This window comes from Schistocerca cancellata, chromosome 2 (assembly GCF_023864275.1).
Source record: "Schistocerca cancellata isolate TAMUIC-IGC-003103 chromosome 2, iqSchCanc2.1, whole genome shotgun sequence".
In the NCBI taxonomy this organism is placed as follows: domain Eukaryota; kingdom Metazoa; phylum Arthropoda; class Insecta; order Orthoptera; family Acrididae; genus Schistocerca; species Schistocerca cancellata.
In genome coordinates, this window is record NC_064627.1 from 289,481,554 (window position 1) to 289,497,232 (window position 15,679).

Consider the following 15,679-nt stretch of genomic DNA (forward strand, 5'->3'; position numbering starts at 1 on the left):
CGTGGGTTAAAGACACCCAGGATCAATTGAACATCCGTATGAGAAACTGCACATTCGCTACCTTAAATCTGAACCAGACAGCATGTGATACCAAGATATTAAGTTATGTTTGTATGCAGCAAACTGGCAGTCTCGGCAGTGGACTTGACGAAGGCGTTACGACGGTGTTCAGGCTAAGGACAGTATGAACCCCGCAGGCCGTACTGCCTTCCTGCATTGATTCTCGGTTACACGACTTGCAGTTGACGAGCCTTTATGCTCCCTCAGGAACGAATCGCGGAGCGGAAAAGAGCGACTTCTTCTACGGCCATACAGCGCAGCTATTCACATTTTTGCGCACACCGGTATTTCTGGGCGGAAATTTCAATATTGTGCGATATCTAAGTTTCACCCACCAGAACCGGAAATAGTATTCGTAGATGTTTGGAGGCGACTGAAGCCGAATACCATTACCTACACGTAAGTCACAGCGATTTCAGCCAGCTCTCTTGATTGATTCTATGCACAAAGAGAAATCTTGCGAAATGACGCTGACTGTGAGTTGAGGCCACTAAATTGTCCAAATCATACCGTTTTCCACGTAATGATAAAACACCGACCTCAGGAGGTGTATAACAGCTGTGGCAACTCCACTGCTGCCTATTAATACATACAGACTTGGAAGCCCTAGACGAGGAAGCTGGACAACAAGGCTTGGCCGCAATATAAATACGCTCCACTTGCATTTGACGCAGCGTTCATTTGAATAAAATCGTACACACGACCTGAGTTTCAGGATGTAACTCCCATTTTCTGGCGCTACATAAAACAAGGGTAACTAAGAGGGATATTATAAAATAAATTAACATTATGAGGGTCTTTGCAATTGTGAACATTTGACCTCACCCTGAGCGAGTCCGAGAAAATCGTAGATGTCACGTAATAAATTCAGCAAATTTATCAAGTAACATGTGATATCCCATATAGGTGAGATACGAAACGATTCTTTGAGTGATCCAGTAGCACGTCAAGTAAACGGGGCCTAACCGGAGAAACAGGAATGAATCAACAAATAAACATTCATTGCCAGACTAATGTAACTTATGAACCAATTGCGAACGGCCTGGCATGTGTTATAGGCTCAAGAAAGTAAAATGATCCCCATAAATGCCGTATAATGACAAACTGTGAACTTCAAAAGTAGCTTACCATATAAGTGCCCAGCCCACCGCGTGTCGTAGACACCACAGCAACACCAGTCAACAGACTCCCACGTAGACCAAAATGAGACACCTCGGTACATGTGTACGTCATACACTGGCCGCCGCCAGAACTAATGCTGAGCGCGGGAGGGACAGCTGAAGAAACCAAAGCTAACAACAAGGCCGCTCTCAACGCCGTCCACTACTAATAGCACTAAATCCGTATTATTGTCTGAAAGGCATTAACTAAGATGGGCCTGGAAAGCAGCAAACATCAAAAGCAAACCATGCAATACAAAATGCAACTGTCGAGAAATAAAGATGAGAGAAATGTATAATGAAACGGTCAAGAAATAAATACAATAAAAGCATAATATGAAAGATAAAAGAGACCAAACCAAAACAAGTTAAGCATAATAGTGCAAGATATGTCAAGTATACAGAGTAAGTGGTATTAACAAATTAAGAAGCACAGAAAAATAAAAAATAGCAAATACACTCCTGGAAATGGAAAAAAAAACACATTGACACCGGTGTGTCAGACCCACCATACTTGCTCCGGACACTGCGAGAGGGCTGTACAAGCAATGATCACACGCACGGCACAGCGGACACACCAGGAACCGCGGTGTTGGCCGTCGAATGGCGCTAGCTGCGCAGCATTTGTGACCGCCGCCGTCAGTGTCAGCCAGTTTGCCGTGGCATACGGAGCTCCATCGCAGTCTTTAACACTGGTAGCATGCCGCGACAGCGTGGACCTGAACCGTATGTGCAGTTGACGGAGTTTGAGCGAGGGCGTATAGTGGGCATGCGGGAGGCCGGGTGGACGTACCGCCGAATTGCTCAACACGTGGGGCGTGAGGTCTCCACAGTACATCGATGTTGTCGCCAGTGGTCGGCGGAAGGTGCACGTGCCCGTCGACCTGGGACCGGACCGCAGCGACGCACGGATGCACGCCAAGACCGTAGGATCCTACGCAGTGCCGTAGGGGACCGCACCGCCACTTCCCAGCAAATTAGGGACACTGTTGCTCCTGGGGTATCGGCGAGGACCATTCGCAACCGTCTCCATGAAGCTGGGCTACGGTCCCGCACACCGTTAGGCCGTCTTCCGCTCACGCCCCAACATCGTGCAGCCCGCCTCCAGTGGTGTCGCGACAGGCGTGAATGGAGGGACGAATGGAGACGTGTCGTCTTCAGCGATGAGAGTCGCTTCTGCCTTGGTGCCAATGATGGTCGTATGCGTGTTTGGCGCCGTGCAGGTGAGCGCCACAATCAGGACTGCATACGACCGAGGCACACAGGGCCAACACCCGGCATCATGGTGTGGGGAGCGATCTCCTACACTGGCCGTACACCACTGGTGATCGTCGATGGGACACTGAATAGTGCACGGTACATCCAAACCGTCATCGAACCCATCGTTCTACCATTCCTAGACCGGCAAGGGAACTTGCTGTTCCAACAGGACAATGCACGTCCGCATGTATCTCGTGCCACCCAACGTGCTCTAGAAGGTGTAAGTCAACTACCCTGGCCAGCAAGATCTCCGGATCTGTCCCCCATTGAGCATGTTTGGGACTGGATGAAGCGTCGTCTCACGCGGTCTGCACGTCCAGCACGAACGCTGGTCCAACTGAGGCGCCAGGTGGAAATGGCATGGCAAGCCGTTCCACAGGACTACATCCAGCATCTCTACGATCGTCTCCATGGGAGAATAGCAGCCTGCATTGCTGCGAAAGGTGGATATACACTGTACTAGTGCCGACATTGTGCATGCTCTGTTGCCTGTGTCTATGTGCCTGTGGTTCTGTCAGTGTGATCATGTGATGTATCTGACCCCAGGAATGTGTCAATAAAGTTTCCCCTTCCTGGGACAATGAATTCACGGTGTTCTTATTTCAATTTCCAGGAGTGTATGTACTGAGTAAATACACAGGGTAAGTCAGGAGACAAGGTACATTCTTTGAGGGGTGACAGTATTCGCGATTCTAAACAAAAAAGTCATATGAACATTTGTTCTCTTCCTAATAGTTTCAGAGGAAATTAATAAAAACAGTGGGGAACAGGACAAATGCAGGTGATAGTAAATGAAAGACTGTGATCTAATGTTTTATTTAATAATATACATTTCCTCACAAAATATGTTCAGAGTAACGACCATCAACTGCAATAAACTTTGCAGCTCTTGTAGACAGCTGCGGTGCTGCTGACCTGATATCATTCATATGGTCCTTTACTTGGGACTCAGTCACATGTCCTTCTTCACTACCACTCACATGTGAACAAAACCAAAGCGACATTAGTCTACCCAGTGTTGTCTTTACTGACCCTTTCAATGGGCACTTAACTTGCGCATGGGGCGATGGTTGCATGTAAAACACGAGCGAGAAGTTCCTCTATTGTCTACACTCTGCGCGTGTAAATTTTGCTCTTAAGCCAACCCCACAAACAGTAATCTAATGGAGTAAGATTACGTAGCCTCTGAGGCCAAGAAATGATTCCACAGCGATCGCTCCAACGTCCAGAATACGTTTCAGTGAGGTACTATGTTACCAGAATGAGATTTTCACTCTGCAGCGGAGTGTGCGCTGATTTGAAACTTCCTGGCAGATTAAAACTGTGTGCCCGACCGAGACTCGAACTCGGGACCTTTGCCTTTCGCGGGCAAGTGCTCTACCAACTGGGCTACCGAAGCACGACTCACGACCGGTATTCACAGCTTTACTTCTGCTAGTATCTCGTCTCCTACCTTCCAAACTTTACAGAAGCTCTCCTGCGCAGGTTCGCAAAGGAAGACCGCACTGCAGTTCCTTCTGTAAATCACCGCACGAACGAAAAAATGGCTCACATCGAAATAAGTGTCCAAGAATAGAAAAGCAACTGAAATCACTGAACAGAGGAAAGTCCTTTGGACCTGACGGGAAACCAATTCGATTCTACACAGAGTACGCGAAAGAACTTGCCCCCCTTCTAACAGCCGTGTACCGCAAGTCTCTCGAGGAACGGAAAGTTCCAAATAATTGGAAAAGAGCACAGGTAGTCCCAGTTTTCAAGAAGGGTCGTCGAGCAGATGCGCAAAACGATAGGCCTATATCTCTGACATCGATCTGTTGTAGAATTTTAGAACATGTTTTTTGCTCGTGTATCATGTCATTTCTGGAAACCCAGAATCTACTCTGTAGGAATCACCATGGATTCCGTAAACAGCGATCGTGTGAGACCCAACTCGTTTTTTTGTTCATGAGACCCAGAAAATATTAGATACAGGCTCCCAGGTAGATGCCATTATCCTTGACTTCCGGAAGGCGTTCGATACAGTTTCGCACTGTCGCCTGATAAACAAAGTAAGAGACTACGGATTATCAGACCAGCTGTGTGGCTGGATTGAAGAGTTTTTAGCAAACAGAACACAGCATGTCGTTCTCAATGGACAGACGTCTACAGACTTTAAAGTAACCTCTGGCGTGCCACAGGGAAGTGTTGTGGGACCATTGCTTTTCACAATATATATATAAATGACCTAGTAGATAGTGTCGGAAGTTCCATGCGGCTTTTCGCGGATGATGCTGTAGTATACAGAGAATTTGCAGTACTAGAAAATTGCAGCGAAATGCAGGAAGATCTGCAGCGGATAGGCACTTGCTGCAGGGAGTGGCAACTGACCCTTAACATAGACAAATGTAATGTATTGTGAATACATAGAAAGAAGGATCCTTTATTCTATGATTATATGACAGCGGAACAAACACTGGTAGCAGTTACTTCTGTAAAATATCTGGGAGTATACTTACGGAACGATTTGAAGTGGAATGATCATATAAAATTAATTGTTGGTAAGGCGGGTGCCAGGTTGAGATTCATTGGGAGAGTCCTTAGAAAACGTAGTCCATCAGCAAGGGAGGTGGCTTACAAAACACTCGTTCGACCTATACTTGAATATTGCTCATCAGTGTGGGATCCGTACCAGGTCGGGGTGACGGAGGAGATAGAGAAGATCCAAAGAAGAGCGGCGCGTTTCGTCACAGGGTTATTTGGTAAGCGTAATAGCGTTACGGAGATGTTTAGCAAACTCAAGTGGCAGACTCTGCAACAGAGGCGCTCTGTATCGCGGTGTAGCTTGCTCGCCAGGTTTCGAGAGGGTGCGTTTCTGGATGTGGTATCGAATATATTGCTTCCCCCTACTTATACCTCCCGAGGAGATCACGAATGTAAAATTAGAGAGATTCGAGCGCGCACGGTGGCTTACCGGTAATCGTTCTTCCCGCGAACCATACGAGACTGGAACAGGAAAGGGAGGTACTGACAGTGGCACGTAAAGTGCCCTCCGCCACACACCGTTGGGTGGCTTGCGGAGCATAAATGTAGACGTAGGTGTAGATGTAGATCTTGACTTAAGTGTTTATCGTATATACTATTATTTCACCAGCTTTCTATCATGTGCTCGCATGGTATATGTTACAGCGGATAAATTTGCTTTTACACTGCTGGGATCTATGTTCCAGCTTGTCACAGCTTATTAAGTGTGTTACAACATTTCACAGTGTTTGACACTATTCATGAGTTGAAACTGCAATCACAATAAAATATTATTTTAACAGCCTGAAGCGGAATAACTGCAATCAAATTGATACAGGATGTCCAGCAAAGGACTTCATGATTTCTAAATTAAATATCTCGAAAACTAATATCATTAGACTTATCCAACAAGTGATATGTTTACTGTGAATGCTGTAAGTATGTTATAAAGAAGTCCTGCAGAAGTTTCGTTCTAGTTTGAAAAGTTGCTAACAGACGGCGCTCTAATCGCAGTACGTAAAGCATATGAATAGTACGTCGCAGCTCCGAGCGATCACTTTCACCGCTGAAACGTACCAAAGGAAGAGGCTGAAATCATTTATTCCACTGAACAATGTTTTTTTCTGGCACTGGAATACCACGGATGAGAACGTCATCCTATGGCAACAAGGCGCAGTTTTCAAACACGATATAAATATTCCAAAGGGTCCCGGTGGGAAAACCATTCCTATGCTCTTCGCCAAATTCCAATGGATAGGCAACGTGGCTGATGATCTAGTGGGGAATTCGGGCTCAGAAACACGGTAGCTACTCCTGAAAATGTCGCCCCAGTTTCTGGAATAATTCAACAAAATCCTAGGAAATCCGCCGAAAAATTACAGTAAAGACTAGTTTGCAGAAAATACTGAGTCAGAGCTTATTGCGAGACATTCTCACAATGATTGATAATGAAGAATTTGATGATGGCTGCATCACGTTCACAGCATACTTACACCTGAATGAAGTCATGAATAAACAAAACTGACTATTTTATGATCCCAGAAATACCCATTTACATGCAGTGAAACACCTGTATTCTCCCAAAGTCACTGCATGGGCTGCGGTTTGCAGCAGAGGCAGTTTTGACCGGTTTTTCATGCCAGAAACTATCATTTTTTAACGTTAAGCTGCAATTTTGGAAAAATTTGCCACTACACAGCTAGCGTTGGAGGCTCGATCAGACACCAAATGGTTCTTTCAAGATGGGCCCAGACCACATCGCACCGAACAGGTGTTTCACTCTTGATAAATATTTCAGGAACGGAGCCGTTCAGATGGTTCAAATGGCTCTGAGCACTATGGGACTTAACATCTGAGGTCATCAGTCCCCTAGAACCTAGAACTACTTAAACCTAATAAACATAAGGACATCACACACATCCATGCCCGAGGCAGGATTCTGATCTGCGACTGTAGCGGTCGCGCGGTTTCAGACTGAAGCTCCTAGAACCGCTCCGCCACACAGGCCGGCTAACGGAGCCGTAGCGTTGGATTATTGCAAATTTAGTCGTGCAGGGACGGATTGGCCTCCTTATTCGCCTGATCGCCCTCCTTGTGACAACTTGTCACTAATTTTTGTGGGGTCTATTGAAAGACACTACCTGCTGGAATCATCCCACAAGCCTGGACGAGCTGGGATCTGTGTGGCATTTGAAACCATTTCCGTTGACACAACTCGATGCGGTGGCAAATTTCATTGTTTGTTTGCGCCACCTCCATACTGCGAGTTGTGCACATTCCGAAAAGATTGTGGTCTGATAGCTAAGACTGCTTTCAGAGAAAGAGTTTAACTGTCACGCTTACGCCGTACGAGCTGCACAGCGTGCAGCGCCATCACTTTACAGCTTTTCGAAATATTTAAGACGTTCTCTGTTACTTCTGCGTAAAAGTCAAACAGCTCTCACATTAAACATACCTGTTGTTGCACTCGCTTGTCGATATTACTTTTCGAGATGTTTCTTCTTTTCTAACCAGGGACTCTTTCGCTGGACATCCAGTAATTTTATAATACCTTTAAACTACTGTTACGCAGGGCGATTTTTTTCATCGTGTACAAACTCTAGGGATTGATCTACGTGACGACATGGAACAAAAATGTCTACTGACCTTATGCCCAGAAATGTGTGGTTTCCATGCTAGAGATCATTTATTCAATCACACTTCGTTATAGATTCTCTCGTCTAATACGTTCTGTACCATGCGATCAGAGTTACAGCATGTATAGAAGATGGTACTGTTCCTCATATGTCATGCCGTAGCGCCCTCTCCTGCCATAGCACTTGGTAATATTGTGTCCCGTTGTACACAATGGTTCCGTATTCGAATCGAGAGCTTGCCGATATGGTGTTTATTTACGGAAAGGCAAGCAACAAGGTTGTATCAGGAAACCTATCCCCGCCGACAACAACCACAGCATTCAATGTTTGCAACAGTGTTTCACCGTTTGTCTGGGACAGGGTCGTTTCAGGAAGCAGGAAATCATGAAGGACGTACCAGGAATGTTCGGACACCAGACTTGGAAGCCGACCGCTGTGTCAGTTGGCCAGCCAGTGCAGGGTAAGCCAGACGACCGTGTGGAAGATTCTTCATGACAATTGCTACTACCTTTAACACTTACAGCGTGTACATGGCTTACTGGCGACCGACTTTCCACATCGGGAGGAGTTTGGTCCTGGTTTCTTCACCAGACAACGACGATTCAAGGGATTTGTGTCATCCATCCTACTCAGGGGTGAGACCACCTTTATGGAAAGTCTAATCTTCATCTTTCATAACAGTCATCTGTGGAATAGTATCCAGAATCTCCATGGTATGGTGACAGTAATCATCAGGATCGGTGCAGCCGGAATGCGTTGGCCGGGATAATTGGCGAACGTATTTTGGGACCAGTCTTCCTTCCACGTCGCCTAACAGGCCAGAATTACCGGCGTTTCTTGCGGGTGACTTTGCCTCCCATGTTGCAAGAAGTTCCATTGATGATTCAAAGGGTTATGTGGCTGCTACATGATGGTTCTCCAGCACACTTCGCTAACTTCCTTTCCTGGTCGATGAGTCAGACAAGGGGGTTCACTTGCATGGCCCGCTCGTTCATCGGATCTCACCGTGCAACTTCTGATTATGGGACCACCTCAAAAGTATCGTGTACACAGAGCCCATTCCAGATTTGGAGACATTGTTGCAGCGTATTCATCCTGCCTTTGTCACACTTCGGATGCAGCACGGCCGATGTGAACGTGTGACACAGAACATGCTACGACGCGTGCACGCATGCACTGAGGCACACAGAAACCATTTTCAGCAAATACTGTAACTGTGGCTGAATGGTACAGTGCGTATTAGACCGCAGTGTCTGTAACACTGTATGATTGAATAAATGGTCACTAGCACGGAAACGATTCATTTCTAGACCTAAGTTGATTAGACCCTTTTTGTTCCGTGTCCTCTCATCGATCAATCCATAAAATTTGTACACGGTGGAAAAAAATCACCCTGTACATTTTCAGTCTCTTAAACTGAGGAGCAGTTGCACTTTTACCCATGACGTGGCTCGAGAAAGCTAACAATAAAGAAATAAGTAAACACGTCGTGCAGGCATCAAATAACGCTCGTTCGCAGGTACGTTTCTATTCTGACTGCCAAGGATGAAGACATTGTAGTCGTGCTTCGACTTATTCGCAGCACTACTTTTGCGAAATGGTCTCATTGTTGTAGTCTATGTTTGTGTGGATCAGAAATTGTACCTTTCCTGTTTCCTATCCTGTTTCTGATACTCCCTCTTATCTAACCACATCTGTGTCAATTTTCTGTTGTGTTCCTTGCCTTCAATCTGAGTGTATTCGTGCTCAACATATTGATTGCCTTGGACTTTTAATAAATTAAATTAAATCATCTTCCAAATCCAGCTTTTGATCATCATTAAGAAAATGTCCGGTGATAGCGATTTTTAGCTCATTTCTCGTGTGATAAAAGCCAGAAACGAATCGTTAGATGATCTAATAATCGAGATTGCACACATAAACGCTACACGATAAATGTTACTTTACGTACATTAGCATGTAGGTTTCTCACGGGCACTGACATGCAGAAATTTATTGACTTTTTGTTGCTGCATTAATTGGAATCGAAATTCTTTCAGGAGCCAGATCGTAACATCAGCCACAAATATCTGCGCGTTACTCCCCAGACAGCTTAAGAATAGAAAACGATGATACAGCGGGGAATACGTTGCAACATTAGAAAGAAAAGATATTTAAAATGCAAACTGCTTGGAGAATACGTATGAATATTCTGTAGGGACAAAGGTACTGTTTGGTGTGTCATGGGGACTTTTATTTTATTTTTTAATAAAAAAATACAAATAATCTGCAGGATGTGTTGATAATGGTAAAGTTGAAAGAAATACACTCCTGGAAATGGAAAAAAGAACACATTGACACCGGTGTGTCAGACCCACCATACTTGCTCCAGACACTGCGAGAGGGCTGTACAAGCAATGATCACACGCACGGCACAGCGGACACACCAGGAACCGCGGTGTTGGCCGTCGAATGGCGCTAGCTGCGCAGCATTTGTGCACCGCCGCCGTCAGTGTCAGCCAGTTTGCCGTGGCATACGGAGCTCCATCGCAGTCTTTAACACTGGTAGCATGCCGCGACAGCGTGGACGTGAACCGTATGTGCAGTTGACGGACTTTGAGCGAGGGCGTATAGTGGGCATGCGGGAGGCCGGGTGGACGTACCGCCGAATTGCTCAACACGTGGGGCGTGAGGTCTCCACAGTACATCGATGTTGTCGCCAGTGGTAGGCGGAAGGTGCACGTGCCCGTCGACCTGGGACCGGACCGCAGCGATGCACGGATGCACGCCAAGACCGTATGATCCTACGCAGTGCCGTAGGGGACCGCACCGCCACTTCCCAGCAAATTAGGGACACTGTTGCTCCTGGGGTATCGGCGAGGACCATTCGCAACCGTCTCCATGAAGCTGGGCTACGGTCCCGCACACCGTTAGGCCGTCTTCCGCTCACGCCCCAACATCGTGCAGTGGTGTCGCGACAGGCGTGAATGGAGGGACGAGTGGAGACGTGTCGTCTTCAGCGATGAGAGTCGCTTCTGCCTTGGTGCCAATGATGGTCGTATGCGTGTTTGGCGCCGTGCAGGTGAGCGCCACAATCAGGACTGCATACGACCGAGGCACACAGGGCCAACACCCGGCATCATGGTGTGGGGAGCGATCTCCTACACTGGCCGTACACCACTGGTGATCGTCGAGGGGACACTGAATAGTGCACGGTACATCCAAACCGTCATCGAACCCATCGTTCTACCATTCCTAGACCGGCAAGGGAACTTGCTGTTCCAACAGGACAATGCACGTCCGCATGTATCCCGTGCCACCCAACGTGCTCTAGAAGGTGTAAGTCAACTACCCTGGCCAGCAAGATCTCCGGATCTGTCCCCCATTGAGCATGTTTGGGACTGGATGAAGCGTCGTCTCACGCGGTCTGCACGTCCAGCACGAACGCTGGTCCAACTGAGGCGCCAGGTGGAAATGGCATGGCAAGCCGTTCCACAGGACTACATCCAGCATCTCTACGATCGTCTCCATGGGAGAAAAGCAGCCTGCATTGCTGCGAAAGGTGGATATACACTGTACTAGTGCCGACATTGTGCATGCTCTGTTGCCTATGTCTATGTGCCTGTGGTTCTGTCAGTGCGATGATGTGATGTATCTGACCCCAGGAATGTGTCAATAAAGTTTCCCCTTCCTGGGACAATGAATTCACGGTGTTCTTATTTCAATTTCCAGGAGTGTAGTAACGACATGTCAGATTACACGTCCTAAGAACACGTGTTCCATTCCTGGTGACTTCTAGTTTTTTTCATTGACACATATCACTTCATTCTCCTGTTACAAAGTCTTATAACGTGAAAAAACAACATTGTGTTGCAATTCGGAGTCCACGTTAAACAGAAGGTCCCCAATAACTGGCTCAGTATGTCAGTTCAAAGGCTGGATGAAGACAACTGCACACGATCCCGCAATGGGACCACGGCTAGGGCAGCACTGTTGTGAGACTTACCTTTTTAAAAGCACAGTAACGCACTTAACATAGAGGCAGTTACATACGAGTAGGAAAAGATAAGACTAATTTGTCTGTTTCTTACTGCGAAAAGAGTCATCTCTCCGGATCCGGCGAGCAGCAACAGCTTGTAGGAGCCGTCCTGCAGCAGGCCCTTTAGGTCGGTGAAGGGCAGCCGCGGCTGGTGGGTGGCCAGCGAGGCCGTGAGGGCGCCGCAGTAGGCCGTGTACACCACCAGCGCAGAGGTCGACGCCACCAGCAGGCACACCCGCACGCTGTCGCGAGTTGCCGTGGCACACCCTGAGTGCACCAATCACAGACAAAGTCCTAGCAAAAGCTGTACATCAGCGTCCTCGCTTATGATTGATATAATGTATTTACATCGCCCAAACTTGGCTATAGGAGTTAGCTAGTTCCGATCTTGTTGGTAGAAGAAATTTCACCAACAGTGTTCGGCCGAACTGTGGCAAACAGCTGAAGGCGTACAGTTCCTGATCATCAAACTATCATCTACGTGCTATGTTAAAATACAGACATCCATTCATTATCTCGTGGAGAGAGGGATTGTGGCATTGTCGAGGATGATCCGTACGTTGCAAGAGGTCACTAAACTGGGTGGACAATTTGGTTCCCTTTGAAAGGAATAGGATACGTATCAGCATCCATACATTGGGTAGGGGTGTTGACTTGGAAAATCTGGTGCTCTTCGAGAGAAATGGGCTTTGTACCGACACCCATCCATTGGATGGGGATGCTAAGGTTCGAGGGTTAGAGAAACATGTTATGAATGTGCAACCATCCTTCGCATTGGGGTGTTCAGCTCCGTGGACCATTTGCTGCTCTTAGAGAGGTGTTTGCCACGTACTGGCATCCGTCAGTTGGATGCAAAGCTCGGTGACCCAATTGGTGCACTTTGAACGGAATAGCGTATGTTATCACACCCATACGTCGGTTGGTGACATATAGGTCACTGGAAATCAGGTGTTTTTTGAGGAAATTAGCCTATGTAATGGCACCTATCTGTTGTATGAAGATGGTAAGCTCGCTGGCGCATTTGGTGCACTTCGAGATCAACTGGTTGTATACTGACAAGTATCCGTCAGCTCGGGACACTCGGTAGCCTGTCTGATGCTTTTCCAGAAGAATAAACTATGTACCGCCACCATAATGTGCCCTTCGTCTTCTCTCTGTCGACATCCATAATATAGCATAACGCTGCGGCTCCACGTGCACACAGTCATCCAATCCTTACTAAAATGAATGGCGTCATTTGGACTGAGGATGTACAGCCTTTCCAGTGAGTTGATGGGACAACCCTTCGAGAGAATCAAGCAAATAGTATGACCTCTGCCCCCTCGCTCCCAACAAAGACATGGTAACTTTTTAAAAACGAAATGATCGTGTGGCAATACTGTCCGGTAAACACCATCTGGTGTTGTTCGGTCGTCTGTGAAAGTCTTTCTATGTGAAGCCACTTTGGCGACTTTCGGGTCGACGAATATCAGATGAAATGAGTAGGACAATAGATACACCGTTCCCTTATCGAAGAAAATATCCGACCCGGCCGGGAGTAATGTTTTAAAATTCCTAGCTACAAACAGACTCAATCTTACCTGCTAAAACAGCTGTGGATCAGCGTACGAGAAATTACACTCCTGGCTATTAAGATTGCAACATTCATGGAAACGACATGAAATAAATATCAATTGCTATAGAATGTACTGCATGCTTGCGCATGCACATAACTGACATTTCATCGCAACTACACAAAGGAGGTAGGAGTAATGCTATTTACATTCCGTATACAAGGCAAGATTACGTAGTAGGTTTCTCATGCAGATATCATATTTCAATGTTGGTTGATTGCTAGGAGACCGTGTTATGCCTCGTGTAAGGAGGAGAAGGGGCTGCCAGCACGTGTCGGAATTCGGTAGCGGCTGGAGTGCGGCCCTTCGAGACTGCAGTTAATCGTCCTGCAATATTGTTGCTTGCGTTGTTTCGGATTCCACGACTGTATGCGAACGAAGAGAGCGACGACGTCTGGAGCACCCCAGAATGTCGGCATAGCAACCACTTTCGCGAGTTCCCTTGGAGTGGAAGAGAGAGGCGAGCCGAACGTAGTATACCAAACGACAACACTGAACAGTGGAGTGGTACTGTGTCGTCTTTTCAGACGACTCCCTGTTCTGTGTACTGCATCAAGATGGACAAATCCAAGTGAAGGTTCCGATGAGAACGAATGTTGCCAGGTTACATGTGGCTTCGTCATACTGGTTCAGCAGCAGGCACGGAGATCACTCAAGGGTTCCGTGAAACATAGGTGCTCTTCTTTTATTATTATTATTTTTTAAGAACATTCAAGGAAATAACTTGACAGAAGATTAACTGCCCTACAAAATTTAAAGAAAAGAATAACCACTAACTATCGCTTTCACTTACTACTTTGTACAGTCGATACAAGTACGATACCTACAGAGAATAGAGCACACGGCAGCCTTGCGGACGGTAGAGATCAACAGAGACTGTAGCGGGCAATTTAACCTCTACCGCTGCCTTTTTACAGTGCACTCACATCCACAGTTGTCCGTATCACTCTGTTTTCTTCAGACTAGTCTGTGGTTTGATGATGCGTGTCCACCACGGATTCCTCTCAATATTTTCATCTCATAGGAGCAATTGCACCCTTCGTCCTCAGCTATTTGTTGATCTGACTCCAGTTTCTCCCGCCCCGCCAGCAGTCCGTGCCCGCGGCAGCGCGTCGGCGGTCGCGGAGACGCTGGTCGGTGTCTGTGATACCGTTGCTGTAAGTTCTCTGTCCGCCCTGGTAACCAGACCGTTTTGTTTGCTGTCATGTCAATGTGGGGAGAAATAGACTGTGTGCACAGTCGAAGATCGCTGCTGGGAACACCAGATGGTGGTGGTGGTGGTTAGTGTTTAACGTCCCGTCGACAACGAGGTCATTAGAGACGGAGCGCAAGCTCCGGTTAGGGAAGGATTGGGAAGGAAATCGGCCGTGCCCTTTCCAAGGAACCATCCAGGCATTTGCCTGAAACGATTTAGGGAAATCACGGAAAACCTAAATCAGGATGGCCGGAGACGGGATTGAACCGTCGTCCTCTCGAATGCGAGTCCAGTGTACTAACCACTGCGCCACCTCGCTCGGTAGGGGAACACCAGAGGCACACTCGACTGAAGTATCCCAACAATTCAGTGGTCCCAGAGCACTGTTTGTCCGAGTATCACGCGATGAAGTACCACGAGATTGCCACAGACTTCCGGGGATATTAGTCGGCTGCACGCCCCCAGGAGCTCAGTTCGTCAGCGCACCTGACGATGGCAACATGTCTGATCGCTGAAACATTGTGCCCGTTGGACACTATGAACCGGCAGTACACCATGGGACCTTTCGATCAACTAATACGCCCGGAGAAACTGAAGAATCACGTCATATAGGTTTACGGGGGTGGGGGGGGGGGGGGGGGGGTGCGTCGCAGCGTGGAGGAATTCGAAAAGCTGCAACACCGAAGATCCGTTTTCTGAGTGCTCTTGCATTTCTGGAGAGATGTCGACCTTTGCAAAAGTCGTGCATCACAACGATTCTGCATCAGCTAGGAGAATTAAGAAGCAGACCAATCTTGATTTGATATGTGAAGGCTTGCACTTTACCCATCGAAGCATTAACAACAAAAAATGGTTCAAATGGCTCTGAGCACTATGGGACTTAAGTTCTGAGGTCATCAGTCCCCTAGAACATAGGACTACTTAAACCTAACTAACCTAAGGACATCACACACACCCATGCCCGACGCAGGATTCGAACCTGCGACCGTAACGGTCGCGCGGCTCCAGACTGTAGTACCTAGAACCGCTCGGCCACCACTGCCGGCCATTGACAACAAATCACAGGAATTATTTGTACTACATTTAATTCCTGGACCTGGGATTGGATTGATGGTGTTACCTGGCTGGTAGGCAAGTCCGCCCATGAGAAGACCACAGGACGTCAAATATCAAAATTCTCATGCCTCTCTGACAAACCGTCACCGGAAGCCCCGTGCAAGACGATCATTAATCTGTCT

General features: G+C 47.2%; 1 protein-coding gene across 1 annotated transcript in view; it reads right to left on the reverse strand.

Moving 5' to 3' along the window:
* Positions 1–15,679, reverse strand: part of LOC126153424 (glutamate receptor ionotropic, kainate glr-3-like) — a 180,599-nt gene that overhangs the window by 43,268 nt on the left and 121,652 nt on the right. The window contains exon 7 of the mRNA XM_049916071.1: positions 11,686–11,900. Within this exon, the coding sequence (XP_049772028.1) occupies positions 11,686–11,900 (215 nt within the window). The remainder of the gene's footprint in view (positions 1–11,685; positions 11,901–15,679) is intronic.